At 32.5% G+C, this 18530-nt stretch overlaps 1 protein-coding gene across 1 annotated transcript in view; it reads right to left on the bottom strand.

The window, feature by feature from the left end:
- The window catches only part of LOC124354529 (protein canopy 4-like), a 29590-nt gene that overhangs the window by 3942 nt on the left and 7118 nt on the right, over positions 1 to 18530 (bottom strand). Inside the window, exons 2-4 of the mRNA XM_046805056.1 lie at positions 14991 to 15117; positions 8171 to 8305; positions 291 to 375 (exon numbers count right to left, since the gene is read on the bottom strand). Coding sequence (XP_046661012.1) covers positions 291 to 375; positions 8171 to 8305; positions 14991 to 15117 — 347 coding nt within the window. The remainder of the gene's footprint in view (positions 1 to 290; positions 376 to 8170; positions 8306 to 14990; positions 15118 to 18530) is intronic.

Raw genomic sequence — 18530 nt, 5'->3', positions numbered from 1 at the left:
ACCAAGTAAAATTGTGCACTTTTTATAAATTGCAAACCCAAGGAAATTCTATAAAACTTCTACACCCAGGACACAACATTTTCTTAAAACAAATAGGGTTCAGTGTATTCTCACAAACATTAAATGTGAATTTGAACCAAAGTTTTAGTATTAACAAACATGTAACTTAATGAACATTTCATAAAATAGCCTCTATTTAGTAAGGATATATTTGTACTTAAAATTTTGCTAATTTTTACTAATCATGCAGTTTTGTCAAAATTAACATACATAATTTAAAATTTACTGACCTGAGTTTTCATCTTGGTAATCTCTACAGAAGGTTTGTCCCACAACTCTAATGGAATACCCAGATCCACCTTCACTCCTTTGTCTCTAAAAATCAGAGTGAAAAATTTCAGTTATGATTATTTTAATTGAAAGAATAAGGTCAAATTAAGAGCTTTGTTTGGAAAGCTAAAACTTCACACAATGTGCATATCAACTCATACAACAAACTTCTAGGTTTCAGGGTTCTGAAGCCAAAATAACATTGGACTACTAAGAACATTTTGAAAACTTACAATTTATAAATGTTTAAGATAATGGAGTTACTACATTTTTGAAAGTATTAGACAATTAGACAATTTCTTTATTAACATATTCTTTGAGAACAGTTACACGTCAAATGGTCAATAAATAAAATTATAATAAATTTCAGCAATTCACTGGAGCAAGTCCATAAACTCATTCTCTGAGTAGAACGGCCGTTCCAGAAGCCATGCTGTGAGTTGCCTCTTAAAGTTTTTTGGCTGTTCTCTCTTGAGGTGCTCTGGAAGGTTGTTGTAATAGAGGGCACCTTTGTAAGATGGTTTTTGCTCGAACAGGCTCAGGCGATGCTGTGGGATGGTGAAGTTTGCTGCGTGTCTGGTGTTGTGCTGATGTAGGTCTCGGTGTCGTGGCTGTGTTGTTGTAATTGTGTGAATGATGACTTCCCTTATATAAAGTGATACTATTGTGAGTATTTTTAGGTCCTTAAATGACTCCCTGCAGCTGTCCCTGTAGTTTAAGTTGGCTAGGCATCTAATTGTTCTTTTTTGCTTTACAAGTAATTTATCTAAATTGCCCTTTGACGCCCCTCCCCATGCTGCAATACCATATCTGAGGTGCGATTCAAAAAGGGCATAGTAAGCAACTCTGGCTACATCTGGACTACATACTTGCTTAATTCTTCTTATGGTGTATAGGCTAGTGGATAATTTCTTGTTAAGCTGATCGACGTGGGGTTTCCAGGATAGTTTGGAGTCAATTATGATGCCTAGGTATTTTGTAGAGGTTTGTGTCTGTAGTCCGGGTAGTGATACATTTGTGTTGTTGCGCTTAGTGGTGAATGTCATTTGTACGGTTTTGTTCTCATTTAGGACCAGATCATTGGAGGAGCAGTAGAGTTTTGTTCTGTGGAAGTGCATGCTGGTTGTTAGTTCTAGCCTTTCTGTTGTTCTGTCGGCGAGAGTGAGTACTGTGTCGTCAGCATACATTATATTGTGGCCTGCTTCACCTATCCATCCAGGCAGGTCATTAACAAAGAGGATGAATAGGACTGGCCCCAGTACTGACCCCTGCGGCACTCCTCTTCTTATACTGGTGGCTTTGGAAAGTGTCTTGTGTTTGGTGTTGTCCTTTGTGTAGGCTATTTCCACATGCTGTGTCCTATTGGAAAGGTAGCTCTTGAACCATTCCGCCGCCATTCCTCGTACACCCAGCCCTTGTAGTTTGGAGATAAGTTGTTCATGGTTCAGGCAGTCGAACGCCTTACTGAAGTCGAGGAAGAGGCTTGTGGCAGTGCATCCTTCTTCAAGTTGGTCTAAGATATATTCAGTAAGTTGGATTATGGCAGTGGTTGTCGATCTGCCTTTGCAGAAACCATGTTGCTGATTGTTAAGGAGGTTATGTTGTTGTAGATGGTGTATGAGTTGGGTGAGCGCTATTTTTTCTATTATTTTCGAGAATGTTGAAATTAAGGATATTGGCCTGTAACTGTTTCTTTCTGTGGTTGGTCCACTTTTATATTTCGGGTAGACTTTTGATATTTTTAATTTATCTGGAAAAATGCCTTGTGAGAGTGATTTATTTATCAGTTCTGTTAGGGGTGGTGATATTTCATTTTTACAATTTTTGATCATTTTAGCTGATATTTCGTCAATTCCGGATGAGGTTTTAGGCTTTAATGACTGGATGGTTGTTTGAACTTCGTTCAGTGTAACCCGCCTAAATTGAAAAACATGATTTGTTGCTGGTAGGAAATCTGGTATTTTGTTATTTATTGTGTTGTCAAAATCTTTAAGTGTCCTTTCAGCAATTGTTGAAAAAAAATCATTTAAATGGTTTGAAACTTCTGTTGGGTCGTCTATTATTTTATTGTCTATTTGGAGGTTGATGTGGTTTTCCTTGTTTGGTTTGGATTCTCTTTCTCGGTTTATTGTTTGCCACAGAGCTCTAGACTTGTTTTCTGCCCTGTTGATATAGGCAGTGGAGTGTTCTTTCTGGAGCTGCTGGAGATGTTGGTCATATTCCTTTTTACTTGCAGCTGTTTTAGCTTTGTCCTCAGGTTGCCCCGTTAGTTGTTCCTTTCCTAGGTCTTTAACATATACACTTCTCAGCCTAGTGGACTCTTGATCCCAGATCTGTGGCTTTCTCTGTTGTTTGGGTCTGGTTGTTTTCAGTGGACAGGTGAAGTTTAGGATTGACTGCAGTGTGGTGTTGAAGTTATTATAGGCTTCGTTTGTATCCTGAGTTGAGCTTACATTTTCCCAGTGTTGTTCCTGTAATTTTGTTCTGAAAAGGTCTATTGTTTGCTTGTTGATGGTTCGTTTGTTTTCTTTAATATTGCTATTGATAGGTTTTTTTATAGTTATTATTGCTATTTGTGCAGTATGGTCTGATAGTCCTGATTGTGTTACTGAGGTTTCTATATGTTGGGTTTCTATGTTAGAGCATATCCAGTCTATTGATGTTGCTGTGTTATTAGTGATGTGTGTGGGGGGTAGGTTAAGTCTTTTAATGTTAAATGGCATTAGTAGGTCTTCTATTTTTGACTTTTCGGTGTTGTCAGCAGCTAAGTTGTCCACGTTTATGTCACCCATTACGACTATTTGCCTGTCGGCAGTAAGTGCTCTCTCGAGTTGTTCCGAGATGATGGCTGTTGCTATATCAAGGTTTGCATTCGGGGGTCTATAGACTCCTAGCACCAGTAGCAATTTCTTGTTAAATTTTAGTTCAAAGAGGGCGGTTTCACAAGTCATTTCGGATTCTTCTCCGCTTGTGCATAATAGCGATACTTGTTTTTCTACGCTTTTTCTTACATATCCCGCCACGCCCCCTTTGACATGATTTTTTCTGCAGAACCCTCCGACAAGTGAGTAGCCTTCTATACATGTGTTTTGTAGATTTTGATTTGACAGGCCATGTTCTGTTATTATCACAAAGTCAGGAGTTTCTTCTTGTAGGTAGTGCGCCAGTCTATCTATCTTACCCGACAACCAATTGATGTTTTGGTGAAGGATCTTAAGGTGTGTTTGGTGGTTTTTGGATCTTGATTGGAGTTGTAGTTTTTGTGGGGATGGTGTGTGTATTCGAGTGATTCCTTGTGTCTTTCTTTTGGTTGTGATCTTCGTTCTAAAAAAGGATGTGTGTGAAGTACTATCTGCGGCTCCTCTATATTGCTTTATTGCTTTGGGTATTGGGCGTTTCTGTGTTTATGTAGAATTCTGACAGCTCATGTGGGCTGAGTAGATTTATTTGTTTTATCCATTGCCCCAGTTTGTCGTTGCTATTCGGTGTTATGTATAAAAATGAGTTTGTGTGTCTTGAGACAGCAACAATGCAGTGGTGCAGTGATTCATAAATGTCTTCCTGTCTGGCGGATGTTCGAACGACAGCTATGTTTTTGGCTTGTCTACCTTGGAATTCATGAATCGTGGATGCCTTAAATCCCAGCTTGTTTAATTCCCTTTTCTCTGACTGTTTAAATACTAGGTATTTATATTCCTTTTTTTCCGGGATGAGATTCAGACCCTCCAGTCCGTTGTACTGCCGTATCTCAAGCTCTTTTTCTATTTTGTTTGTTGTTTTAATTCCTTGTTCGTAGTACTTTGATATTATGGCTGTAGTACTTTTTGTACATCTGTAAGTTGTGTTTAGTGTTTTCGTGGTCTTGGCCATCTCTGTTATGTCGTGGTATTTGACTTTTATGTTTTTTGTTCGATTTATATATGGTATTTGGTTGCAATTGCCAATAAGCATCACTTCATCAGCTCCTGATAGGACAGCTGCAAACAATATCTCTCCCGCGTGCAGCATTAGAGCTTCATCAATGTAAAGTCTCTTGTAGGTGTTTCCTCGTTTTAGGTGTTGTGTTGAGTTTATTAGGAATGAGTGTACAGTTTGGAATGTGTCATTACATGCTGATTGGGCATAGTCTGGATGTTTGCTATTGTATATATAGTATTGTATTATCAAGCCAACCATTAAGGAATTTTGATACCATCGCAGTGAACAAATTAACATTTAAAACCAATAATACAACTTCAATTTGATACAAGATAGAGCCACATTTCAAATAATCTTTTCTCCAATCCTATTAAAACCATTAAATAGTTTGAAAATATAAAATGTGACTTAGAAATCAAGTATTGAAAACCCTTATATTTAATGATATCTTACACATTCGGACTGGGTAATAAATAAAGTCATTATATGGGTATACACCAGTCATTACTTTGAGTTTCACAAACACTGTTTATTATTTTGTTCGTCAGAGAGCAAGAGCTAAACAGCTAGAAATATTTTTTGTTTCTTTATTCCAAGAATTACTGTAGAGTTTATTAACTTTTTTCTATTTCTAAAATTTGTATAAAAATCATAAGCATACATAAACAATGCTTACAATCCACAATACTTTTAAAAATGTTTTACTGATGACTATTGTTTAAGTTATTGTCATCCAAACAGGCACTGCCTTGGAGATAAATAGTTTTCTCACAAAATAGAATTAGATTATGTCCTACTAATAAAATAGTATTACAGTTGTTTCTATTATGAGACCAGTCTGGGCATAGAGATAAGAAAGATTATATATATCATCTACACATATTTAATCTCTCTACTAATCACATAGTAAGCAAGATTTGTAATATTTTGGGTAAGATTAACCCTTTTAACCCCGACGTCCGTATAGTGCGGACGTGCACTTTTTATTACTTTACTGGCCACCTATTTCACCAAATGCTTTGAAATTTCACAGACTTGTGCACAAAGATATTTTGCATCGAAATATATTAGTTTGTAATGGTTTGACTTCGTATTTTGTCAGTCTGTGACTGAGCAATTGCAGTTCGTCTCGACTGACTGCTCACGCTTGTTGCAGACAGCTGTATGTCAGGTATATCAGCTGTTCTTCACAGTTTTAGGTTAAAGCAGTGTAAAGTACGGCAGTTAAAGTTTAGTTTATTATTTGTTTGATTTCAAAATGAGTAAAAGACATCGTTCAAAGTCTCCCGTAAGTGAAAATACACTAATTAGTAACCTAGTTGCAAATGGTGTGGATGTGATTAGTGACGACGATTTGAGTGATGTATATCTTGAAAATTTACATTTTGTAGTGATGTAAATATTGTTTTAAAACTTTTTTTAAATTTAGATTATGAACAGTTTTAGTTATTTTGTCAGAAATAACTTTGGTTTTATGTTTATTTTAAGTACAGTGAATTTTAAAGGTCTTGTTACGTTGCCTTGCCCAAAAATGGCAAAAAGAAAAATTTACACGGCTTTACAAAAATTGATGTTACTGCACTTGTAAATCAGTTAGGCCTATAATTTTTGTTTCCTTATATTAAGGATTAAATATATCATAAAGTAAATGGGTATTTTTGTGTCAAATATTTTTTATCTATATGGTTTCCATGATCAAACATGAAATTTTTTCATTTTTATTTATTTTTTATATATTCATATGTATGTAAAAAAAATTACTTTCAAAATAATAATTTTATTTGTATATTTCTGTAAGCTAAATGTATAAAGAAGTAAAACAAAAAAAGAATTACCTAAATATCTAAAAAATAACTGAGTTATGAATTTTTTACAAAACCCTTACATTTTGTCTGAAAATGGCTTGGGATTTCTGGCACATCACTTGATTTAATGGCCGAGGTTAAAAGGGTTAAAAGAAAATTTAATATCCAATTTCTGAAAAAAAAAAAAAAAATCTAATGCAATCCCTTATTTTCTAAAACTAATCCTCCATGGTCGATAAGTATTGTACTTCGTCTGGGATAGCTCGAACATGATGTTGGTGAATTACGGAAGGGCAAACTCTATACAGGAAACTTTGATTAATCCTGCATATTCAGGAAGTCTATGTTAGATTATTAGATGTTGTCTTCTGCAAAGTAAAATCAGCATACAATGTAAGTTATGGAAGATTCACACTAAGTAGAAAACAAATAATACTCTCTTGTGGACATTTACTAATAAAATATGATTTTTATTTTACCCTACAGTACAGTTATATTTTTATTTTATTTTATTTAACAGTATACACAGTATTTAGATTAAATAACAAAATTCAAGTGTAAAAAACAAAAATAAAACGTACCATACTCATTCATAGAATTTTTAAATAATAGTAATAATTTCAACAACAGCAATAAATTAATGTATCAAAATAATGATTAACAGATAGTGTTAAGTTTTTTCAAGATATTTAACTGTCCAGAGAGATTTGGGTGAACTCTCATTTCAACCTATGGAGTCTTGGAATTGTAGTGCGGTAAATAAATGCAGCAAGTAGACCTGTCTTGGTCAAAGTAGAGGTCTTATATATAAAACATTTGTAAACATTGAATGGTATAGGCCTACAAAAATATGAAAAGTAAAATATACAATTAATTACTATATTTTAATTTATTAAGTACCCAATAGGGCCTTATTGAAATTGTGTTGTCCATCCATCTGTGGAATGTAATACGATAAAGAGGTTCTAGAAACTTGATAATTGGTACATAAGTTCCTCGTAATCAAATAAAGAACCTTATTGATTTTAAGGTCAAAGGACAGCCTGTCTGTTTATGTTATAGTTCTTGTTAAAGGTCCTACAGGCTTGTAACTTGGTACAAAGTTTCTCGTGATCCTAAGAAGAACCTTATTGATTTTAAGGTCAAAGGACAGCCTGTCTGTTTATGTGATAGTTCTTGTTAAAGGTCCTACAGGCTTGTAACTTGGTACAAAGTTTCTCGTGATCCTAAGAAGAACCTTATTGATTTTAAGGTCAAAGGACAGCCTGTCTGTTTATGTGATAGTTCTTGTTAAAGGTCCTACAGGCTTGTAACTTGGTACAAAGTTTCTCGTGATCCTAAGAAGAACCTTATTGATTTTAAAGTCAAAGGGCAGCCTGTCTGTTTGTGTGATAACTCTTGTTAAAAAGGTTCTTGAGAGAGTAGGGTGAAATAGTTAAGGGCAGACCATCCATCAATTTGTCCGTCTGTGCTCTACTTCTATCATTACATTCTGTCGAGTGCTTTGACACTTCATTGTATCTGTTTATTTTTTATAAAATAGATACGAATGCATCATAAAATAATACCAAACTTCCAAACAATTTTAAAAAAGTTTACAAACGATTTTTGAGACACATCACACTTCCCACAGAATCGATTTGAGTTGAATATCAAACTGGTAAATTGTTATTTTTGACTCAAAGTAAGATTGACTGTACCACACATACACTTTACCTTCATTATTTCACTTGTTTTTCCACATCAGGTGTTAATTTTACAGGTAATACAAAAAGAAAGGCAAAAAAGTTATGTATTTTAATAAATGATTAAGAATTGCAAATATATGTTTTACTTTTCAACGAGCATTTAAATCTTAATGATATGGTGCACAGCTTCTTTTCCGTTATTACATTCCTTCAGCAGCTGTATAGATTTTTTTTAAACAGGGCTGAAATTGTATGATTGATGCTAATCTTCAAATGAAGCCACAATTCCATGGGTGGTTGGTTGCTTTATCAAACATTTACAAGAGTTATATCAAAATTAAAATAAGGTAGTGTCATTAGACATTCTCGACTATTAAATACCTGTACATTAGAACTTCTGCACTATCTCATTCTGAACAGAAAACTTACACCAATCCATGAAGCGTCTTGAACGTTTGACTCATTCCTCTGGCAAATCTTGTGCTATCTTCCCTCTCTTTATGGATATTATATTCCAGGATCTTGTCACAAATATTCTCCAAGGACTCCACCAGTCTCAGTTCCCTATCAGAAACATACAACATTAAGATTTTTAACATTAATTTTAATCACATGTATCAGAGATAAGTAGGTTCTTGCTAAGTTAAGTTCAATAAAGTAATACATGTTACATAAATAATAATATATAATATATCTTATTATATATTATAAGATACTTTATTACTTGTCGAAACTTCATATTCTACTGCAAGTGAGATTTAATTATACACGCATACATATATTATACGCACACACACACATCACGCCCCCTTCGCACGCACCCTCCCCCCACACACACATAAATCGTTGCTGTGATTATTGCCATATTTTTTTAATTGTTCATATAGTTGGTGTTATTTATTTGTTGCTTGTTATCTATAAATATATTATTGCTTGTTGTACTGTATTATAAGATAATTTATCTCTTGTTGAATCGGATTTAACATTTGTTGTAAAATGGTGTATGCCGTATATAAATAAATAAAACTGGAAAATCAAGCCTGCATGTATACCACATTAATCTACAAGTCAATATGACAAAAAATGATGGAAGAAATTGGCAAAGTGGTTATGCCACTCAGCATAACGTGGCACTAATAAAATATGCTATGCAGTTGTTTGCTGGAAACACAATCACAACAAACTTAATGTGGGATGATGATTGCCAGACAAAAGACAATTGAAGAACGATTATGTTACAAACAAAAATACACCATAGGTACAATAATAACGGCTGTGGGACAAACAGAAACATACAATTGACACAATATCAGTGGTTGTAGCACACAAATTTCCTTCCTTAGAAGAATTATTTCTTTATATTTCAAGAAACATCTGATAGTGTGTTTTTACAACGCAAATTGGTTTGCATCTCCTGCACTATATACAGAGTGTCCCAGAACTATTTAACAACCTCTTTGGATATTACTTTTGGATTAAGAACAAACCATAATATTATATTAAAACTTTTTTAAATTAAATAATTACCCAAACAGTCATCATTTTGTATTTTTCAATTAGATATTTTAAATTTTAGAATAGCTCATTATATTAAGTTGAAATTTGGTACATACCTTTATAACCCCAACACCTAATTACAGAAAAAAATAGTTTCTTGCAGGCTTTATTTTCAAAATGGCGGTTTTTAGAAACTTTAAAGTGTAAAAGAACTTAAAATCTTTATATTATATAAAAGTTACATACACTGTATTTTATTTAGACCATTTTATTACAAATCCAACTATACCAAGTTATAAAAAATCGGTAGATAAATAAGGAAGACAATTCACTTTAAAAAGCCGAAATACTAAATAATATTAACTGTCATTGTGTAACAGTACTGCTTCTGAGCCACAATTTATAATCAGCTCTAATCTGCTAATTGTAACATTACATAGTTAGATTGTGATCATAATATCCTCACCTATTGTGGGATTTGGGCTTCTTTTGATTAAAACATAATAAAATAAAAAATGGTATTTAATGTACAAAAATTATAACACAGGATCGGTAGTGAATTTTTTTGAAGATTTTTGTAATTACTACAGAGTACAATATTGAATTTGGAGATTTTGGGTTATCTTTAGTGACATGTTTCTAGATGTTCAATCAAACCGGTGCACATTGCTGTATTCAACCTCTTATACTGGACGAAAGTTAAGATTTTTTGAAACTTGTTTAAATATTATATTTTAAGTTTTTATTACATCCAATTCAATATAATTTCAGAATGTTGTAAAGAAATAATTAGCCAAAATATGAAATAATCAACAAACATGGTGATTTAATCTTGTTTAAAACTTTTTAACTATACATAAAAAACAATATAAAACCAAACATTATTATTAACCATTATAGAGAATACACACATTAGTACATAATACATCCTGGAGGTCGGGCTCGTTAAGTCTTGATTGTTAACTTATATGATAAAATCAGCATACTCTAAAAAAACCTAATTCATGCTTGTACTGTTTTAAAATTAAAATTTAATGTAATTAATGACAGAAAATGGTTTTAGTTGTCCAAAATCTCATCCATTAAAAAAAACATTGAATTGAAGTTACACAAGGAATATCTCAATAATGTCATTCTCCTAGGTGGTACTTACAAAATCCCTTACAGTTAGTGGAAGCAGGTGTGAGTTATAAATAATGAATTAATAAATATTTTGAACAGCTAAACAAAATGGTGGAAAGAGACAGAAAATATTTTTTTGTGATTTGATACAAAGTCCTATCATATCATATATGAAACAGAATTGTAAATAATGGATTTTTCACAAACAGATGCTATATTGGATATGATGAACAGGTTATTCATTACCACTGGATAACCCAGATCAGAATGCAGTTAGAATTTTACTTGTATAAACTACATTCTTAAACTCTGCACTCCTTAATTTCATTTTCAATAAATGTTTAGATTTGGGCTACTTTCCAGACCAGCTTGAAGTTACAAAAGTAGTTCATGTATATAAAAAGTACAAGAAATTCTTAAATGTTTATATATATATATATATATATATATATATATATATATATATATATATATATATACACATACATATAAAACACATGCACACATCTTCAGTCCATGTTTGTTCATTACTGCAATTAATGAATAGCATCATAATTACAATGCTCATTCTATAAACTATGATGATACTAATTCACTTGTAACTCACAATAACATATCAACTCTACACAAACTTACACAGGAAGCCTTTGTGCCATAAACTAATTCTCATCAAATCTACTTTGTAATAGGGATGAAACAAAAACAAAAATATTTTTGGACTTTCACAAGATATATTTTACAATTCAGTTAAACTATTAGGCATATATGTTGATTCTAAATTAAACTGGAAAATTCACATCAATGATTTCCAAAAGGATTTTAAAATATTTTTCACTTTTTTGAAATTTAAAGATATTGTGTTCAATAAATATGTTAGGTTGATATTTTGGACTTTTCCAGTCTCATATTTTTTATGGGTTGCTTTTATGTATCGATTCACCATTTCTTAGTGACATTCTTATTATTCAAAAGATGGTTATTTGTACAATGTGTAGATCTGGTGGTTTCAGGAATCACTTCTGCCCATTTCTTAATACCTGAAAATTAAGACAACTATTCATCTGAACATTTACATTCACCTCATTTATGTAAAAAATAACATAAATAAATTTTCCACAAGAGAAAATTTTCATTACTATAAAAATATAAATAAAATGAAAATAGATGTACCTGGACATAGATTACACAAAACAGAGAACTCATTCGAAATTAATTAATTTAATTTTATAACACCTTCATTGGGGCTCTATATGGAGTGATCTTGACTAGTAATACTAATAGATACTAATCTTCACTAATGCATCTGCCACAATCAACATGTTAAACTACTGTATAGTAACTGTGTAACTATGAGGGCTGTCCAGAAAGTAACATTCGTTTTGACATGGCATGGCAATAGGCAGAGTGTTCCTTCCTACACTCAGTACTAAATCAGCCATGGTAAACTGTATATCTGCTTACTGTACTTAGTATCTAATGGAGTGATGAAATGAGTGCTGCAATTGAAAATTCAACAGTTGTGAAGTGAGATCTGTGATAGAGTTTTTGTTAGTGAAAAATCACAAACCAATTGAAATTGATCGCCAGATTTATTATGTGTACGATCAAGGAATAAGTGAAGAGTGAAAGCCAGGAAGTGATTCCCATTGATTTTCTTGAATGTGGCCAAACTGTCAACTAAGTGTTTTCCATTTTCTACATGAGATAAATGGCAATTGTGTAAAAAAAAAATAGCCTGGAGTTTATCCTCAAAATGTAAACAGTAAAAATTGTTATTTTTACTTTGTTAATTTTTTATTTTAAAACGTCTGTTGTCTTTTACTTAATGAACAGTTTACATATATACATGTAGTCTACATTGCATGATCTTGACTAGTGTCACAAGCCTACTCCACACTATGGCTTCTGCCGCAGTTAACGAGTTAATAAACGACCACCATCTGCTTGACTTTGACCTACCAATGGCTTCAATGGTTGATTGTACAATTAGTTGGTGGAAAATCCATTTTACAAGACCCAATTTCTTGATACAAATATAGCATATATATTTTAGGCTCTAGTCTATTATAACACTATATTGTTAATAGGCTATTGACTACCAGACGAAACCAATTCCATTGTATTGTCTGGTCAATAGTTAATAAATATTCAAGATTTCTTATATGGATTTTTCCTTTCTTGTCCAAAAAATACTTAGTTTTTAAAATCTGCATACAAGTGTTTGGTTTATTAATTGTTTTATAATGATATACTACATAATATTAGTTTAGCCTTGTATACTTTCTTTATTTGTACATAAATAGAAGAGGAAAAGAAGAAAAAAATACTCATACCATATTTTGGATATATATCTTAAATTAGCAAGTAAGCAGTTTAAAATTAACAAAAATTATTTATTTCAATTTACTTTATACAGGTTGCATTATGAAAGTAATGAGCATTTGGAAAAAACAAATTTATTCATCCGATTGGTACAAATGATAAAAATTCTTTGAATTGGTCTCCTCCTACATCAATACACCTGTGGAGACCATTCTGCCACGCCTCTAAAGCACCCTGGAGCTCCTCGATTGGAATGCCTCTCAGGAACCTTGTAACTTCAGCTTGGATGTTCCCCACCTACTCCCAATGCTTTCCCTTCAGGTCTCTCTTCAGTCGGGGGAACAAAAAAATCACATGGAGCTATGTCATGGCTGTAAGAAGGCTGGGACACTATGGGGGTCTTGATCTGGGTTAGGTAGTTGGTAACGACGAAGGCTGCGTGGCTGGGAGGATTGTCGTGGTGGAGCTTAAAGATGTCTCTGATGTCATGCTGGACACGTGTGATCCGGCGTTTCAGTCTCTTAAGCACCTCCAGGTAGAAGGCTGCGTTGATAGTTTGTCCTTGTGGGACAAACTCAAAGTGGGCAATTCCTGGGACGTCAAAGAAGATAATCAGCATTGTTTCGATACGAGACTTGCTCATGCCCGCTTTTTTCGGTTTGGGAGAAGATTTTGTGTGCCATTTGGAGCTCTGCCATTTGGATTCTGGATCATACTCGAACATCCAGGATTGTCTGGGGTAGAGTAGTTTAAAAAGCCTGGATAATTTCTAATCAATTCCAACAATTCTTTACTGTGCAAAACTCAAACTTCTTTCTGCACTTCCGTCACTATCCCACGTACCCACAAATGTTGACAAGTTCAGGGTGTCAGCAATTACCTGGATACGGTCTGAACTCAAAACCTCGAGCACACGCTGGATGTTTCCATCAGTTCAGGATGTTGTTGGGCGTCCAGAACGAGGCTTGTCGGTGACCTTCTCCCGGCCCTCCTTGTGCCAGTTTCCACATTAAGATCTCAAAATGTATTCGTCCTTAAAGGCATCTTGAAGCATTTGCTAACTTTCTGTTGCATTCTCCCCAAGCCGCACACAAGACTTGATCGCGTACATCTGTTTAAGCAAGTGCTCCATAGCGCAGTGACACAATCGAAAAACAGACTTCATGCAAAGACATGATCCACCACTCCTACTACTCAGAGCGAACTGAGACTGGGCGCGTTTGGAGAGGCAGAACTCCCACCACATTATCCAACCGGCCTGAACGCCCCGCAATGGATAGTCGCATTACAAAAAAATTATGCTCATAATGCATTCTGTAAAACATTTTATCTTTTAATAAGTGATTTTTATGAGTAATTTTAAGAAGGCTTTTTTATATTTTTATGTCATTTATTAAGTACCCAGTGGACTGTACTTGTTATTCACTCACAGGAATTTGCCCATGTGAAAAACTAATCTCAATTTTTTAATATAAATATTACACTCATGAATGTATGTGTTGAATGAAATACAGTGAAATTGATGTGATTCCAATGTGCAAAAGAACATTTGTATAACTTTTTTACACAAATCATTGTTAATTAAAGATATGTTTCTTTTTCTTCTAGGATTAAATACAATTAAGCCTGTTAAAAAAGTCTAGGGACATGTGCTATTAAATTTTGAACAGGTTTCAAAAACAATGAACTATCAGTTTACTTTTAATAAGTTATCATGATAGTTTGATGGATAATGAATTAACTTAATTAATCTTACTTAAATTGTAGAAAATTATATGCAGTAAAGCATGACATAGATATTACACATTTTACACCTGTTCAAAATGTATGTATTATATACACACCCAGGGCCCTTGGATTGGAATAAATTGGGCTCCTTTCATTTTATAATAGTAAATAATTGCTTCTATAATCATATGGTATGCTGATCTTTTTATCTAGATACTACTTTTTCTTAAATAAAAGCGACAATTTCCTAATTTGAATTAAGCCAATAATGATAAAAAGATCTGTGTGAATAAAAAAGTAATTCACTATTATTGTAAAAGGGAAGGAACTCAAAATGTACCAATCCCAAGATCCTAGATAAATATGTGGATTTCTACGGTACACCCGTTTGAATTATATTTCACCCTCTCAGGTTCAGACCTTACTAATAGGGTGCTGCAATAGCTCATTTACTAATAAGGTGCAAAAAATTTATACATTTTACAGAATGTTTTACAATACAAGGCAACCTGATCAAATATCACTCTCTAATTATAAAGATTATATCCGCCAGTATTACACTAAAAATGTACCTACTTACGATTTTTTGTACTGTGTCTTTTTCTTAGGTTTTACGTCATCCAAAGAATAGCCGATCTCCAGAACCTCCTGCACTTTCCCTGTCTCTTCCAACCGAGCCTGGAGCTCATGTGACACAATCTTGCAGACTGAAACATATAATATACTTTTACATAGATTATTTAATAGGTTCAAGTCTTTATATTATAAGGCTTAGGTGAAAAATTATTAAAAATTTCTTTCAGTAGTAGTAATAGAGTCAATTTTAATCATTTTAAATATGCACTTAAACATCCTTTCAAGTTTCTGAAACTGACTGACATGAACGATTTGTGAAGTTGGTTATTATAGTCAACTATCCCAAATTAAACTTATGGTATCATCTTAAGTTGGTCAAGATTTGTTCTAAGTCTCAATCCAGCATATTAGTCACACATAGTTCAATTTTTTTTTTAATGATCATCTAGTGAACAGACAAACTTGTTAGTACATTTTTGTCTTAATTCTACCATGCACATTTGTCGACAGGAATTTAATTCACTTAACTATAATGTGATAAAATTGGCTTCGAGATATGAAAAGCTGATAAAACTTGCACTTTTATTTACAATACTACATCATAGTCAGATATACAAAATAATTTATAAAAGACTTTTAGGAAATTAACCTAAGAAAGGCCTTTGTTGTTGTTGCTTAAACCATTTGTTTTACTAAATTTACTGGCCCTAATTTTAGCATTTATAAACAGTAAACTCATAAAATACTTGTATCAAAATAAAAATCCACTAGAATACAACTTGTCTGTTGGGTAAAAAAGAAGTTAACCGTCAGAGCTGGGAAACCAATATTTTACTATTTTTCATTCTATTCTTTCTCCTGAACAAAGTTATAGTAAACTATCTGAAATCTAGACTATGTGGCATAGGGCAATCTGAATAAGGAATAGTCCAGCTATCACAAAGAATATATTAGTAGAGCCAATACAACACATTGTGGTTAAAATATATTACATAATTATTCAATAATTTATATATTTAATTCCACAAGTGAATCGGTTCTCAGAAAATTTCTTGACTTGTGAAGAAAATAAGATTCACATGTTAAGGCTCGAGTGCCAAGACGGTGGGAAAAATATAACCAGATATGACAAAAATTATCTGGACTCCGCCCCACTGGTCTCTTAAGTTGAAGAAATCTGTAAGAAATGCATCAGTGAATAAACAGTCTGAAATTTGGTCACATGTTCTAAGTAAACTTGACATTATTAAATAGGTTTTATCAATAATCTGTTTTGAATATACCAGCTGATGTGATTGCATATATTGTTTATTGATTTTACTGTTCTATTTTGCAATTATGACCTATGACATACTCAACAATCAAGTTCTTGTGAGTCCCGAAGCAGGAAAGTCTTACTTATGAATACACTCTATCTCATGATGAAACAGTAAAGTTAAAAATACCATTGGAATATTTAAACTCAATAACCATCTGGAATGCTTCCAAATAATTTAAAAATAAAATTAGCTTTAATCAGAAATATGAACTTGTCTTCTGGACTGGTAAATGTAGGACTAATTGTGACAGCTATGTTTGAAGAATCATTATACTTGAAAATAATTAATGGCAAAAACAAAAGCCCAGCAGCATTTCTTCAAGAATAAAATTGATAACGACAGACAAAATCATGCCTTAATCTTTGTCAGAACTCAATTTCCAAAACAAGCAACCTTTACAATAATGATAAGTAAAGCTAAAAGTTAAACCTTTGAAACCATTTGTATCTGTTTGGGAAATCCAGTATTCAATTATGGATAGTTAATTATATGTAGCTTTTAGTAGAGCAAGAGCGCATCAAGATATAAGGATGCAAATAGAAAATCAAGACACACGAGGAAAAGTAAACAATGACAACAATATTTGCACAAAATACGTACATTGTTTACTAAGAAGTGCTATTGTGATTCTAACATTATTTTGCATTAAACACATTTATCAACAAAATGTAATTAAAGTTAATTAGAAATTTTAAATTTAAAAAATATGTTAAACATAGAAGAAGAAAGTTTTATATTAATTTTGCTATAAGTATTGAAGAAAAATAAACTAACTTTTTCAAAATGAAAATATAAAAAAAACAAGAGGAATTGATATTGCAAAAAATTATTAATATCTAATTTTAGAAATAGAAAATAGTGTGATGAACATGAACTTTCATGTTTGAAATGATTTGAAACTTATACAAAATTAATAAAATTTTAAAATTTAAATTTAATAATACGTTCATTTAATTTAAAAAGTTCATTCATTCGTAAAATTATATTGGTTGTATATTAAGTAAGAAAACATATTTTAGTTTGAACTTTCATGTTTGAGTTTGTCTATTTTTGTAAGACAGTGCTTATTATATTTTTATTGCAATTTAATTTTAAGTTATATCTGTGAATAATTTTGTTTAAGAAAGTTACATACATTGGGAAATAGGTTTTTTTATTATGAAATATGATAAAACCTAATATTCATTTATTCTACACCTGTATATTTATTCACATATTCTATTCCATTCTAAACTGCCATACATTAAACTCGGTTTTCATCTAGTAGTGCAGACTGCATCTCATGTCAAATATGTTCACCCTGCAGTTTTATCTTGTAAAATCTTACAATCTTGATTTAGTACTTTGTTGGCCCGTAACCAAGGAATTCTTGGAGAAGATTTTTTGTTTCCTTTTTTTCATCATTCCCCATTGTTTCAACATATGTGAGGCAAGTTTTTATGCTACTTCTAGACTAAGAAACCCATTGTCAGCAGTCACATTGAGGTTGCTTCCTTTTATTGGTTTCACCAGTCTTAGAACGATTCTGTTGGTTTTTTCTTGTCTGGTCTTCTTGATATCAACTTTGACCAGTAAATATGGGCATTGTGGAGATAAGATGTCTTGGGATCTGTTAGGTGCAAGCATGTTTATGAAGTTTCTGTGACTTACACATTCAACCTCACACCAAGCTCTGAAAGGTACCAACATTTCATTTATAGTTACATCCTTTGATAAGCAATACCAGTTTTGAGACTTTTTTTATACATTTATTAAAAACCTCACAAACAGTTTTGTTCCCTTGACTGCAGCAATGCAGATAGTAGTAAATTCATATCTTTTTACAGATAATAGTGTTGAAATAACAGAGCCTTTTTAAAAACCAAAACTAATTGTGTCATCTTTTAATTTAAAAATTGAGGCAAAAACAGTAATCCAATGACAGAAATTATTTTTGTAAAATCACTTTACTTATAAATTATACAAAATTGTTATTACAGCCATAACTTACAATCCCTAACTTCGTTTCTGAATCTTATACAATAGCAGCAATGACTTCCAGACGGTCAACTTATATGGATTATCTTCTAGCTGTAAGATTCAAACCAAGTAAACCACCGTAATTATGTTACAAGCTCGTATTCATATTCTTCCATTTACCTCAGGTCTGATGTACTCTAACAATGTGCTGGTCCAAGTTCATTTTTCTAAATGCATATTCTGGTGTATCTGCATCTATTAAATTT

Source organism: Homalodisca vitripennis, chromosome 2, assembly GCF_021130785.1.
Source record: "Homalodisca vitripennis isolate AUS2020 chromosome 2, UT_GWSS_2.1, whole genome shotgun sequence".
Classification (NCBI taxonomy): domain Eukaryota; kingdom Metazoa; phylum Arthropoda; class Insecta; order Hemiptera; family Cicadellidae; genus Homalodisca; species Homalodisca vitripennis.
This window is presented reverse-complemented; position numbering and strand designations above follow the sequence as displayed.